Below are 12,435 nucleotides of genomic sequence, written 5' to 3'. Positions count from 1 at the left end.
AATATAATATAATAGCCCATTTGGCTAGACAATATTAATTAAAACTACAATATAATGCAACTAGAGAACAGCTAGCGAGCACATATAAGCAGAATATATAGCTAAGATCAATTAAGATTCCACAAAATTAAAGTTGATTAGTTATAACCAGAATGGAACAAACAAGTAACGGAATAGCAGCAAATTAATTAAAATTTGACCACTGCACTCAAAGCATGCATCGAGTAAATCAGGTTACAAAAATAAATACTCCGTACAATAAAGAATTTAGTCTCTCCATGATCACATTTAGGACAGCGGATAAGTTTTGTACGATGGAGTTTTGGATCTACAGTTGCAACATAATTTTGAATCACATTTCTGTAGATGCAGTTGTTATCAGCAACCTCATGTATAGTAGGACTCATTTTTTCAAGTCGTTTGGTTCTCACTCTTCGATCTTCCCCTGAAAACCCTAGCTAGCTTCGCTGCTAAGCTAATTAAGACGCGAGATTACTAATGGCTTTTATATTGGAGCTGAGGATGAATTATATGGGTGAAGGAAGACTGAAGCGAGTGGGTCACTAATGACTTTTATATTGGAGGTTGAATTATATTGGTAAAGGGAGACTGGAGTAAGCGAAACTCTAATGGCTTTTATATACTATGAAGATGAAGATTAGGAAGCCGGTAAGTTTTTGTTTTCTTTTTTAGCCCAAACCTTTTTAAAAAGCTTATTTAATATGACTCAATTTTTTTAAAAGCCAATTTAATATATAAACTTAAAAAGACTTCAAAATAAGTTCTAAATCAGATTTATCCTACATGTTATATATAGTTTTAAGGTTTACATATTTATAAATTTTTAAAAATATAACTAATACAAAAATATATCACCATAAATAAATCCATTAGTATCATTACAATCAATCAATGAACACGGAATTATAAGTTCATAATACAAAATTCAACATTGCATTTTTAATAAACATAAGTTCATAATGCAAAATCCAACAACACATTTTAATAATCACAAAACCATAAGTACATACATAAAACAAAAATCCAACACAAGTTTAATAACCACATAACCACAAGTTCAAAGATGTGAGATGTGTGACAATTACAATTGAATGTGATTGATGATGCTGAACAAGTAATACTGAATTGGATACCCCTAGCTATATGGGTATATGGTTGCACCCATACCCACTTTAACAGCCTGATGGCTTGAATACTATATATATTGATTATTCCTTTTGATTAACACATACCATAAGAGTTCTTTCATGTGTCTAAACTCTTGGTTTATTTCTCAATACATAAAAGGGTATCACTAGTGCCACTGGGTTTTGGCTTTGGATACATGCATCATCCTTTTCTGAGTGCCATTACTTTTAGACTATGCATTTTATTGCCCTGACAGAAATACTCATAACTTCTTGATATAGTTTAATTTTCTATCATGTTTTTATCTTTTATTATTGATACATGTTTTGGGCCAACCTATTGCCAGTACAATTGTTATATTGCATCAGGGCGCATAATGTATTGTGCCTCTTAAAAATCTTCTGTTCCGTATGTATGTAGGGGCGGATTTAGCATGGAGGCAGCTAGTAGCCTCCTTGGTCTCGAAAGACAAGCATTCCAAATCGCTCCATTTCGTGCTCTCCAAATATAATATAGAATTGCCGCTGCGTAAATAATCGTGAGTCATTTATTAAAAGCACCATCATTATCAACATAATTTCCAACGATGAGAATAATACCCTTTAAAGTGACTCCGGCTTGTTTTAACATCTCCAGTGACCGGAGTGATTAACTTTGGTAGTAAAACAATAGTTGTGGGATGAGTTTTGGTAGGAATTAAACAAGTGGATTAAAATTGTCATTTTGTTAATACTCGTGGGATGAAAATTGGTATTTGCTACCTATGCGTATGCGTGATCCTTCACATACTAAGAATAATCCTAAGGGTTTCATACTTCTTCCACCTAGGTCAACGGGATACCAATTCAACTAGCTCACCGGAGAAGGCAATGATTTTTTTTTTATAAAAAATTAATGAATTAAATTTTAAATTAATTAATTATTACTTAAATGTAATAAATGCAGTTTTACTAGGATTTGCAAAGGGTGTTGCTATTTGCACCCCTCTTTGACTAAAATGAGGTATAAAGCACATTGAAAATGTAAAAATGTAATAAATTATAATAAATATATGGGTGGTGCAAATAGCCTAATGGGTTGTCAAAATGCTATTTGCACCACCCTATTAAATCTACATTTATGAGGTCAAAATTTAATTATTAAAAAAAAAAAAAAAAAACCAAAGCGCCATCGCCTTCTCCGGTGAGAAGGCGACGGACTGCCTTCTCCGGTGAGAAGGCAGCCCAGTGGGTCGCCTTCTCGCCGGAGAAGGCAGCCCACTGTGTGGGTTGCCTTCTCCGGCGAGAAGGCAGCCCACTGTGTAGGTTGCCTTCTCGCCGGAGAAGACAATCCATTTGCCTTCTCGCCGGAGAAGACAACCCATTTGCCTTCTCGCCGGAGAAGACAACCCATTTGCCTTCTCCGGTGAGAAGGCAGTCCATCGCCTTCTCACCGGAGAAAGTGACGGATCTCTCTTTTTTTTTTTTTTTTAAAAAAAAATAATCCATTGGGTTGCCTTCTCCGGTGAGAAGGCAACCCACTGGGCTGCCTTCTCACCGGAGAAGGTGACGGGGTGAAGGTTTTTTTTTTTTTTTTTTTTTTTTTAAATTAAAAAAAAAAAGAAAAATAAATAATAATTTTTGACCATATTTAATGCAGGCATTTACATCACCTATAAAGCTATTTGACCTACTAAGTAGGTGGTGCAAATGGTAAAATAGGTGGTGTAAATAGAATAACCCTTTGCAAATAGCATTTTGATTACTCATTAGGCTATTTGCACCACCTATGTATTTATTATAAATTATCATCTTTTTATATTTTCAATATACTTTATACCCATTTTAGTTAAAGCGCGGTGCAAATAACAATACCCATCTTCATACTGCATACTAATCATGGAGAAGAATAAACAATAATAATACTCCATAAGCGCCATAAGTGCCAAACAATGCATAGTTTTTAACAGAAAAAAAAAAATCACATATCCACAATGGAGAAGAATAAACAATAATAATACTCCATAAGCGCCATAAGTGCCAAACAATGCGTAGTTTTTAACAGAAAAAAAAAATCACATATCCACAATGAGAAAGTACATTAAAGTTAATGGAGAGTAGTCAATTTAAATCTGATTAAATGATCTAGAAAATGGTCAAATAGGTCCCTAAACTTTACCTTAAAGGTCAATTAGGTTTCTTAACATTAAAAAATATCAATTAAACACTCAAACATGTTAAATTGGGTCAATTAAGCCCAAAAATCAATAAATGACCTGTTATTACAAGTCATTTTAATTCCGGTCACCGGTGACCATTTCCGACGGCCGGCAACAATTAAACGTATGTTAGTTATCTTTCAAAAACAAAATTACTACTATACAACAACATATAAAATATATTTTAAAAACTCTAGAACACATACCGCCTAAGTAGAACTCTAGTTTTATACTAGTTGTTATAATTTGTGATTGCCTATTTGTATATTGAACAATAATTTCATCATGAATTAATTAAATAAAATCATGTCAAGAATAATTGTAGCCACATTGTTCCTTCCAACTACTATATAAGTTTAATCACATCAACAAATAATATAATGTGTTTAATCACATTAACAAATAATATAATTTTAGTTTTCGTAGTCGTCGATCCAGGTGTCGTCATCCCAGAATCTGTGGAGGCAGTCCGAATTGCAGCAAATATAAGAACGCCCTGCTGGTTTTCCGCTGCGAGTCGTTAGCTGCATATATGCATCCAATTAAGAAACACATCATAACAATACTTTACTGCTAATTAAGTTTATTAGATCTAATGCAATAGACCAAGATATGATATTTTCTTGATCACCCGTAAGCAAAACTTACTAACAATATAATATAATAGCCCATTTGGCTAGGCAGTATTACTTAGAACAACAATATAATGCAATGCAGTGAAACTAAAGAACAGACACTGCACTCAAAAGCATGCATTGAGTAAATTGGGTTACGAAAATAAGTACCAAAAAGAATTTAGTGTCTTTTTGACCACATTTAGGACACTTCTGCCTTCTTGAACGATATAATGTTGGTTCTGCACTTACGACATAATGTTGAATCACATTTCTGTTATCAACAACCTCCTCCTCCTGACAATATTACAATGAAACTAGAGTTAGCAACATAACGAGCTAGTAAGATCAAAGCAATCAGTATAAATAAGATCGACTAAATTAAAGTCAGCGAAGACATTATATTGAAGGGTACCTGGGGGACTATATTAGAGTCAGGGATCAACATGAAGCATATCGTGTCATTGCACGTGCGACATACATAGATGAGGATCTTCGTACCTCCTTTCTCTTCCGCTATGTCCAGTTCGTTTTTGCTGCACAAGAGATAGACTCAAGTGAAAACACTCATGCTAGCTTACAGAAGAAAAAGATAATTCAAAAAACTAACCAGTGAGGGCAAAACTTAATAGTACTCATTTTTGCAAAGTCTTTGTTCAAATGGCGTTTGGTTCTCGGTCTTTCTTCCCCTGAAAACCCTAGACGCAGCGAAGCTAGCTAGGGAACTTAATAGTAATCACTAATGACTTTTATAATGGAGCTTTAATTTGGATGAATTATATTGGTGAAGGAAGACTAGAGCGAGCGGGTCACTAATGACTTTTATATTGGAAGTTGAGTTATATTGGTGAAGGAAGACTGGAGCAAGCGTGACTCTAATGACTTTTATATACCATGGTTTTTTTTTAATACAATATAGTACTCCGTATATAATATGGTTAGGAAGCCTGTAAGTTTTTTTTTTTTTTTTAGTCCACAACTTTTTTAAAAGCTTATTTAATATGGCTTTTTTTTTTTTTTAAGTCATCAATTTTAATATATATAAACTTAAAAAGGCTTCAAAATAAGTTTTAAATAAGATTTAGGGTACATGTTATAGTTTTAAGGTTTACATATCTATAAATTTTCTTGTAATAAAAACAAATTTTTAAATTTTTTAAATATAACTAATGCAATATAGTTAATTCCATTTTTTGCCCTACATTTATAGGTGACAGTCCACTTTTAGTCATTCTTATTAGATATCCATTTTTTATCTTAGTATTATTGTGAAATGACCAATTTTGGTCCTTTATCAAAAAAAAAAAAAATTGTTGAAATTTCGTTAAATACAAGGACATTTCGCTCTTTAATTATGAATTTTTTTTAAAAAAAAAACAAACATAAAAAATATAGCGAGTCAACACACTTTTTATTAATGAGTATTTTATTAAGTAAAACTCTAGTTTTATACTAAAATTTATACTAGTTGTTATAATTTGTGATTGCCTATTTGTATATTTAATAATAATTTCATCATGGATTAATTAAATAAAATCATGTCAATAATAATTGTATACTTTGATATTTATGGTCACATTATTCCTTCCAACTACTATGTAATATAATGACAGTTGCATATTATCCACAACAGTTGCCTCATACTTTACTCACTAATACAATCCGTGTTATTTTAACAAAAAAATATAAATGTTTCCGTGTGATTTTAACCAAAAAAAAAAAAAACATAAATGTAAAACAATTGAGTTGGCGACCACTATGAAGCCAAAATGCCCGCACGGCATAGTGTGTTACACATGCTTGTTTTTTTTTTTTTAGTAAAACGCTCCACCCAAACCGTCAAAAGCCTCTATCCAGTTTTTGCTATATATATATATATATGTGTGTGTGTGTGTGTGTGTGTGTGTGTGTGTGTGTGTCAGGTATAAATAGGTCTGATCCTATTTAAATAAATAATCTTTAAAATTTTTTTAAATCTAGCGTTTTTACTAAACATGCTAGGTCATGTTAAGACATAGGCTTTATGAAGAGACTTAGCCTATTTTCATCCCTATTTATGATGCAGCCTAGAGCATTGCAAGTGGTGTCATTTGTGATTATTATGGTGCTACATAAAGAAGTGTGTGTATATATATATGTTTATGTTTACCCAAGAAGGAGAGAAAAAGATGTAAGCAAATGATAATATTTGGAAGAATTTACAGAAAGATAGATTCCAAAGCTCTTGTCCAGTGTACTGTTTGTATTTCCATGAAACAAGTAGCATTTTTACTAAAGTACAAAAGGCCAGTATTGCTTCTTCTTCTCCTGCTTCTTTCACCCTCTTATTATTTTATTTTTCTTTCACTCTGCAGATTTGCTTTTCCTGAAGTTGAAGCCAGACCAACAACTGGTTAAAAAGCCTTTCCTCCTGCAATTGGTTAAGAAGTCTTTGTCTTAGCAATTTCCAGTTTTGACTTTATATGAGAGACTGTTTGGTAGAGTTAATATAGAGAATTGAAATATATATGCTAAATTATGTTGTTATCATTGGGAATTTTCTTGAATTATACATGCTACAAATTTGTGAAAACACCTTGTTGAAACAGAGAGTGTGCACTGGGTAAATCCTACCTAAATTGTTTGTTCATAGCTGACGACTCAAATAAAAAAAAAAAGCCAATAAATTTGTGTAAGTTTGTAGTTACTGAGTAAATGGCCTGACAAACTCGATTCCCCTAGTTTTCTTTCATTTGGGAAATGGTGAAAGGGATCAAATCTTGTAACTATGATCAGAATATTACCTTAAAATCTTCGTTAATTACAGCAGAATCCCATATTAATATTTCAGAATTCAAATGTTGTAAGATATATAGCAGAAGTTGTAAAATTGAAAGAAGGTATACCTGTGGGGTGTGGTGGTGCTATTGCTGCTACTTGTGGTGCTGCCATCACTGCTGCCACTGATATTGCTGCTATCACTCTCTCTGGAACCCCATGATCTCTTCTTCTTCCACCACTCTTTATCCACACTACTCTTGCTGGATTTCTCAGATCCCTCTACTGCTGGCTTAGGAGAAACCTTTGCCAATGTCTTACTCCCTGAAGATGAAGATGGGTTCTTTTTCTTGTTTGATCCCCCCAGACCCAGTGAGATCGGAAACACCAACTTCAGAAACATCCCTCTGTTCTCCATGCTCCCACTTCTTCCCATCTTCCCTGTACTCTTCTTGATACTCTCTTGCCTCTTCACTCTCTCTGCACCACCACCATAGTCTTTCATCAAGCATTCTTCTTGGGTTTCTACTACTACTCTAGCAGGCTGTTCCACAAGATCCTTCAAGGATAACTCGTAGCAAGACTCCGGCATGTTCTTCACCATCTCCATCAGCTCCCACTGCCCTCTAGCAATGGCCTCAGCTCTGCTATGGTGGTGGCGAAGGCGGGCAGGACTGTTCTGCCGCCACAAGGGAGGTGAAGAAACACCAGACTGGTGGTCATCATCAGGCCTGAATTGGATCCCTCTGTAGTGGTGGTGTTCATGGTTCTTTGATGGGTGATTGGCGTTGGTGACAAAATTCAGGGGCTCCCACCCATCAAAGCTGTAATCATGGTCTCTGCTGGTGACTGGATCAAGAATATGGACATGATCGTTTGGGGGAGAAAGCATGGTTTTTGGGAGGAGATTGGGGAAATGGTTGGGTTGTGTTGTGTTGTGTTGGTGTGAGAAGATGAGAGGAGGAAGAGAAACAAGGTTTGATGATAGTGTGATAGAAGTCTTGGAAGGGGTGGTAGGGTCCATGCTCTCTTTCCTTATAATAACAACAAAGTTTTCTTGTTGGTGTGGCTCATCAATTAGGCATTTCAAAAAGTCAAGGCTTTCTAGATGGGTGGGCGCAAGTCCAATTGCGTTCCAGATTTTCTGTTCCTAGATTCATATTACATTAATCACACGGTTAACCACACATTTTCTTGGTCAATAAGTCAATTCTCTTTTATGTCGGGGAACATCGTAGTTACTACTCAGGAAAACTCACAATCACTATTCAAGATAGTCGAATTGTATTAAAAGACAATAAGTCAATTTAGTATTAAAGACATAATTTTATTTTTAGTGACACAATTATTTTTTTTCATTTTTAAAATTTAGATGAACTCAATTTCACCGGACTAATTTAAACCCACAAATTCTTGACCCTAGAGCCACTACGGAAATAAATCATGAATCGCACAATCAATTCACTGGTGATATCTTAATTTTCATGTGCATACAAAAAATTCAATCTAAATATTTTATCTTTAAACTTTTTTCTCATATAGGCGACAAACCAACTAGGATAAGTCTCGAGAACTTATTTTATAATTATTCAATCAAAGAGAAGCAGAAGCCTAGATGCTATCCTTAACCGCCTTTCTCCATAACTCCACTCTGGATTAGAGAAAAGCTAGATTATAATATTTTTATACAATTTTTAACTTTATTCAAGAAATTATTTTTAAAGTATAAAAATATTTATCTTTAAAAATTTCCCCGCGTTGATGTAAACACTCAGCGTAATTGACCTTCCCTTCTCCCAAATTCATGGTTTTTGTTTGTGTTGGGTGTTATTTTTGGTTTGTGGTCTTAATTCAATGGTCATACATCATACTTGATTACCCTATCAAAATGTATTATTTACGTATTAAATATTCCATTCTTAATTTAGTTGGGAGTGATGGATCCCCCAACTCCACCCCACCTCAATTAAAAACAAATAAAATTTAAAAAGTCTGATGGGGCCTATTTATTTATTTTTCAATAATTATTGTGACTCGATTTAATTTTAATTGTGATTTACTTTTAAAAATCTATAAAATTGATTATTTTGAATTTTTTTTTTAAATATCTATAAAATTGATTATATTGCAACTCTTTTCCTCAGGAAATAATTCACATGAAAAATTCTATGATATCTCGCTAAGGTTATATATTATGGTTCGTTTTGTAAAAAAAAAAAAAAAATTTATTTTTCTCGTGTCATAATTTGTTATAACAGATGTATTGACAAGGTATAATAGTGATATTTATTAACTGATTAATTGTTATATATATATATATATATATATATATATATATATATATATATATATATATATATATATATATATATATAAGCTAAGTTGGATTGCACATGTCCTCCGTCTCAATTAAAAGCTAAGTTGGATTGCACATTAATGGCTATATGCTCACACGCCCCCTCACGTGTGTGGTGGGTTCCAAGCAACACGTGGACCGATAAACCGTAGTCGCTTATGAGTGGTGCTGAGATTCGAACCCATGACCTTTGGTCTGGTTTGGTACCAAATTGAAGCATGTCCTCCATCTCAACTAAAAGCTTAAGCTAATAGTTGGATTGCACATTAATGGCTATATGCTCACAATGTTGTTACCTTTTTTTTTTTTTTTTTTTAAATGCTACTGACTCTATTACATTGTTACCTATTTTATGTGCATGGAATTTAATATTTCAATTATTATAAGACTAATTTGAAGCTAGTTTAGGTCATATTTGTATAATAATTTAGCTCATATATATTAGAAGAAGAGTTAATATCCAAAATGGTCAATCGATTATATCGAAATTCACAAATTGATTCTCAACAATAAAGTTTAGCAAATTAAGTCCTCAACTATTCAATCCTTACTCAATAAGGCCCTCAACTATTAAATTCTTACGCAATAAAGTCCTCAACTATTCAATTATTACTTAATAAGGTCATCAACAAATGATTGATTTGTGAATTATTGAATAATAATTGAATAGTTGAGGATTTAATTGGTAAAATTGATAGTTACGTTGATGACTAATTAATAAATTATGACATAGTCGAGATACCATTTTGGTTATTTACTCTTAAAAGAATGTTTAATCCAAAATTATTTAAAAGCAAACTCATCGGAGGGATTCTCTTATATATTTTTTTTTCCAACTTTAGGCAAAAAGCTTAGGCGAGTAGAAAGGGAACGAGAGCAAAAAAAAAAAAAAAAAAAAAAAAAAACTCAAGTTATCATGCAATTCAAATTTTTCATGATTTTTTTTTTATATAGATACATAGGTTTCTCAAATTACATCATACTAATTCTGGTATGCATTATTCCAACCCTAATGTTTTAGAAAGTGGTAAATCACAAGTCACACGAGTAACTTATCAGTTAATCCTCGCCTTACTGTCCGCACGCAAAATCCAACTTACACCCTACTTGAACTCGAGGAGCCCAACTTCTATGATATTTGAGGTGGACTCCAACCCCACACGTCGCATATGGCACACGAAGCATGCCCAATGGATGTATAACCTTTTGATGCGCAATTGCTTGTTTTTTTACTCTTTTTTTTTTTTTTTTTTTGGGGGGGGGAGGGGGGGGGTCTTTCCTGTCCACCAGGGCCGGATTTTAGGCTGTGCAAGCTGGGCTACCGCACAGGACCTCCAATTTTAGAGGGCCCCCAATTTTAGAGGTCCAATATTTAATTTTTACCTAACTAGTTTAGAAATAAAAATTAAAAGTTTTCAATTAAATTTAAAAGGTTCCATGAAGAGATGGTAAAAATGTATATTTATTGTATTTTAACTTGGAGGTTAAAGGTTCGAAACTTGCATGTATTGATTTTAAAAATTGTGATTTTAATATGGCCACATTTATTTACTAGAACAGAGCCACCAAAACTTAAAATACGGCCCTGCTGTCCACATATTTTTCTTAGCCTAACAAAAATCTCATATTTGAATTTAAAATTGAGCTTCCTCTAACATGACACATAATTGTACTAGAAGTTTGTTTACAACTACTCCAAACTGGTAAATTACTTCATTTTTTACTATCTACTAATTGAAAATATTAGAACTAATCACGGAAAAAAACGTGAATCATAATTATTTTACTTTATTTTTCTTTCTCTATTAAAATTAAGATGTATAATTTACAAAATAATAATAATAATAATAATAATAATAATAATAATAATAATAATAATAATAATAATAAAAGTACACTTATCATTTGCATTATAATGAATAATTCCTATCCATGGGTTAAAGAAGATAATTACTCCATATGATTTTGCACCTTCGCGCGAGCAAAAGTGAAAATAATTGAATCCCAAAAAAATAAATAAAATAAAATAAAATAAAATAAAAAAAAAGTGAAAATAGTTGAAATATAGGGCTTAGCTTTTTTTTTTTTTTTTTTTTTTTTTTTTTGGAAACCAAACGTGGACCCACCCCAAGCATTCACAATCAATAATGACTTTAATTTGACACCTCCACGGCTCCACATTTCACGCCTTACATATATCATTTACGAAATTACGTGTAATCTCAATTTTATTTTTATTTTTGAAAGGATTTTATATTTCTTATTAACACGATGTATTTTGATTAATGCCCACCACTAGTTGCTTTGGTTTAGACTTATTTTAATTTATAAGAAATTTGAAATATGCATTGTAGATTTGTTATTTAACTTTTTTTACATTTAAATTATTAGTGAAAATAAAGGAATAGTTATATATGCAAGAGAATTAGGGAATGTTTGAGTCTTCAAATCGAACTGAATTAAATCTGAGCCGAATCAAACTATTTCATACTAAACCGAAACTAAACTGACTTAAAATTTGAAGCCAAATGGTTTAAGGTTTTTTTTTTTTTTTTTTTTTTTAATTGAAACCAAACTGAACCCGAAATAAATCGAATCGAAAACTAAAATGCTCACCCCTAGTACATATAATGAAAATTGTACTCTTAATAATAAATTTATTTTTTTTCATTCTCAATCATGATTTTGGTTTGGATTAAAGTCTTATCTAAGTTAGTGTATCACTTTTTTTGTTTTTTTAAAATAAATCACACAAAAGTTATAAATTGCTATAATTTGGGCAATGAACTTGACTGAAAAAAGATTAACAAGAATTAAATCATTGATCTTCTAATATGAGAATAATGTTTTACCTATTCAGACACCTTTTGAAACAGGGTGCCATCTTTTAACCCATAAATTGGTGTGCTCGACTATGACTAGGCAAATTGATGAACTCAATTTTTTAAAGGAATAAGGGTCAAATAGGCCATCGAACTGCACACAATAATGCAATTAGGCCACTGAACCTAAAAAAACAACAATTAGATCCCTAAACTAACTATTTTCATGCAATTAAACCAATTTACAGGTTTTGCAAGTTAGTAACAGGTCACCCAAATTTGAAAATATATTTTTTAATTATTATTTAAAAAGAATAATTTAAAATTAAAAATTATAAAAAATAAAAATTAAAAATTAACCGTCTCCGGCCATGGAGACGAAGAAAGTTTCTTCGTCTCCATTCTTCTCCGGCAGAGCGAAGAAACGTTTTTTTTTTTTTTAATTTTAATTTATTATTTTTAAATAATAATTTTTTTAAAAATATTTTAAATATTGGGGTGACCTGTTACTAACCTACAAAACCTGTAAATTAGACTAAT

At 32.2% G+C, this 12,435-nt stretch overlaps 2 protein-coding genes across 2 annotated transcripts; both read right to left on the bottom strand.

The window, feature by feature from the left end:
* Nucleotides 1–3,686: 3,686 nt before the first annotated feature.
* LOC109170289 (DNA-directed RNA polymerases II, IV and V subunit 9A-like) lies at nucleotides 3,687–4,429 on the bottom strand. The gene is made up of 3 exons (XM_019319331.1): nucleotides 4,376–4,429; nucleotides 4,132–4,257; nucleotides 3,687–3,870 (listed from the first exon to the last, which is right to left on the bottom strand). The coding sequence occupies exons 1-3, from the start codon at nucleotides 4,406–4,408 to the stop codon at nucleotides 3,760–3,762; spliced, it is 270 nt and encodes an 89-aa protein (XP_019174876.1). The 5' UTR covers nucleotides 4,409–4,429; the 3' UTR covers nucleotides 3,687–3,759.
* A 1,636-nt stretch (nucleotides 4,430–6,065) lies between these two features.
* LOC109170288 lies at nucleotides 6,066–7,756 on the bottom strand. Its single transcript, XM_019319330.1, has 2 exons — nucleotides 6,846–7,756; nucleotides 6,066–6,370 (listed from the first exon to the last, which is right to left on the bottom strand). Exons 1-2 carry the CDS (start codon nucleotides 7,739–7,741, stop codon nucleotides 6,304–6,306), a joined length of 963 nt encoding a protein of 320 aa, XP_019174875.1. The 5' UTR covers nucleotides 7,742–7,756; the 3' UTR covers nucleotides 6,066–6,303.
* Between the last annotated feature and the right edge of the window lie 4,679 nt (nucleotides 7,757–12,435).

This window comes from Ipomoea nil, unplaced genomic scaffold, assembly GCF_001879475.1.
Source record: "Ipomoea nil cultivar Tokyo-kokei standard unplaced genomic scaffold, Asagao_1.1 scaffold3321, whole genome shotgun sequence".
Lineage (NCBI taxonomy): Eukaryota > Viridiplantae > Streptophyta > Magnoliopsida > Solanales > Convolvulaceae > Ipomoea > Ipomoea nil.
Note: the sequence above shows the minus strand (reverse complement) of the source record. Positions and strands in the feature narration are given on the sequence as shown.

Excerpts from the sequence above, each read along its gene's own strand:
- LOC109170288 (XM_019319330.1), bottom strand. The coding sequence starts at position 7,741 with ATGGACCCTACCACCCCTTCCAAGACTTCTATCACACTATCATCAAAC. Across the intron at positions 6,371-6,845 it reads AGCACCACCACACCCCACAG|GAGGAAAGGCTTTTTAACCA; the intron begins GTATACCTTCTT and ends AACCAATTGCAG.
- LOC109170289 (XM_019319331.1), bottom strand. The coding sequence starts at position 4,408 with ATGTTGATCCCTGACTCTAATATAGTCCCCCAG. Across the intron at positions 4,258-4,375 it reads ACTCTAATATAGTCCCCCAG|GAGGAGGAGGTTGTTGATAA; the intron begins GTACCCTTCAAT and ends TAATATTGTCAG. Across the intron at positions 3,871-4,131 it reads AAGACACTAAATTCTTTTTG|CTAACGACTCGCAGCGGAAA; the intron begins GTACTTATTTTC and ends GCATATATGCAG.